Below are 2,079 nucleotides of genomic sequence, written 5' to 3' on the forward strand. Positions count from 1 at the left end.
ATTTTAAGATACTATATGCACCTATTTTGTTCTCTTTGTGGTGGTTACACTTAATGCATTGTACATTTTCTTACTCCCAATGCACAAAGTATATTTTTGGCACACCCTTACAGGTCTACTGCCACACAACAACCATCCCTATTAACAGCAGTTAGATGGGTACCAGGATAAGACTTTATTTTTTAGCTTGTAACTATGAAAACTAGTTGTTGCACGAAAATATTGGATACAGAATATAATCACATGTACAGATTGGCAATATATATGAAATGTGTTAAAAACATTATTAAAAAGGCTTGTAGAATAAAAAGAAGCTAATGATTTTAGTGCATTTTAAAATACCGTAAAATAAGACTGTTTGATAGCACCTTTAATAGGAATGAGACACAACAAGTGGATTTATATAAATTAAAATAATTGGTTTCTTTGAATTATGTCAAAAATGTCACCAAAGTTTCTTTTTTTAATGATTTATTTGACAATAAAAGAGCAGTATAATTTTTATCATGGAGATCTAGCAACCGCAATAAACGGAGACAATTCATCTCTAGTTAGCTAATCTGATATAACAATTACAACAGAAATTTACTTTTATTCCAGTCTCAAACTTGAATGAAGCATATATTATCTTTTTTTTAAATATTTTTAGTAATAAATTTATGAGAAGAGGAGAAATTAGAGAGAGAAGGAAAAAAAAATAATGACATGTCCACAATGTTTTCCAAATGTGTGGCCACTTGGGCTACTGGCTAATGTAACTTGTTCACACAAACAGAAGCCTTCATAGAAATCCAGATAGAAAACATGTTTGATTGGATAGCATGCGAAGCCGATAGAACGGATCTCTTAAGTTTTGCATTGCTGACTATCAGCAGGATGGAGTGAAGACTTGGGTAGGAGGAGAGACCAATACAACAAAGGAAAATAAAGATTTGATCTTTAATGTAAAAGCCCAAAAACATCAAGTGTGAGCTTACGAAGAAAATAAGGTATAAGAACAAAAATGACGCCATGTTTATGATCGCATTTTTATGGGCTTCCAGTTGAGGCTTAGAAGATCCTGAACTGTCTTTCATATTCTTTGTGTGTTTTACAACTGAGGCAATCAGGAGATAAATGGAAACACAAAATATAAAGAGCGGTATTATGGTGCCAGCAAAGTTGATGAAGAGTAAATTCAGGTATTTCGCATGGTATCGTTGTCTTGTTACGTTATTGCTGATGTTTTCATTTCTGGTATTAGAGAATTTCATGGAAAATGTGCTCCATAGACACGGCAAACTGGAGAAAGAAGAAATGATCATAGACCCGATGAGCATCCAAGGGACCATGTTTGAGATGTTCATCTTGAGCTTCATGAATAACTGGTTTCTGTAGGTCGTGATCTTGACACAGTAGAACGCCCCAAGGATGGTACCCCACCACAAGCTGCAGAAGGCTACAAATAATATGGCAGTAATGATACTTGAAATATTTTTAGAGTGGCCAACCAAATCTGTAAGCATTTCTATAACTGAAGCCAAGAAGAGATAGATAAATAGAAGTATGATCCTCGCAGATCCCAGGCTGGTCATGATAATGTCAACGGGTTGAAGGATTTTACCTTTTAGCCACCAAATTATGTTCATCATCACAATGAAAAGATTAAGAATCAAACCCAGAAAAATCAAGAAACAATTTAGAATCAGCAGAAATGTGCTTAAAGTCATGGTTTCCTCTTCAGTGTCTGGATTTAGTTCGAACATCGAGTAGACAGGCTGGGGTGGTATTAGCTTTAATCCAAGATGATATGGAAGTAGAAAGAGGACAAGATTTTTCTATTTTGGATTTGCATGAAATTTGACTACTGATCCTAAATAAATCGTCAGATTTGAATGCTGTTTAGTTTAGTAAAATGTAAGCAGCATCAAGTTTCTTGTCTACTCAATTATATGTTGGATAAAGCACACAAAAAATGAATAAAATTGAGAAGGCTATGTAATGTCTATATGCTTAATATCGTTTCCTGCAATTATAATTGTAATACATACGGTCAGTACGGAAAGAATTCAGACCACTTTACGTTTTTCAATCTTTGTT

At 34.1% G+C, this 2,079-nt stretch overlaps 1 protein-coding gene across 1 annotated transcript; it reads right to left on the reverse strand.

Moving 5' to 3' along the window:
• Window positions 1-749: 749 nt before the first annotated feature.
• On the reverse strand, window positions 750-1,745 carry LOC138637949 (taste receptor type 2 member 1-like). Its single transcript, XM_069726869.1, has one exon. The coding sequence runs from the start codon at window positions 1,743-1,745 to the stop codon at window positions 750-752; it is 996 nt and encodes a 331-aa protein (XP_069582970.1).
• Between the last annotated feature and the right edge of the window lie 334 nt (window positions 1,746-2,079).

This window comes from Ranitomeya imitator, chromosome 5, assembly GCF_032444005.1.
Source record: "Ranitomeya imitator isolate aRanImi1 chromosome 5, aRanImi1.pri, whole genome shotgun sequence".
In the NCBI taxonomy this organism is placed as follows: domain Eukaryota; kingdom Metazoa; phylum Chordata; class Amphibia; order Anura; family Dendrobatidae; genus Ranitomeya; species Ranitomeya imitator.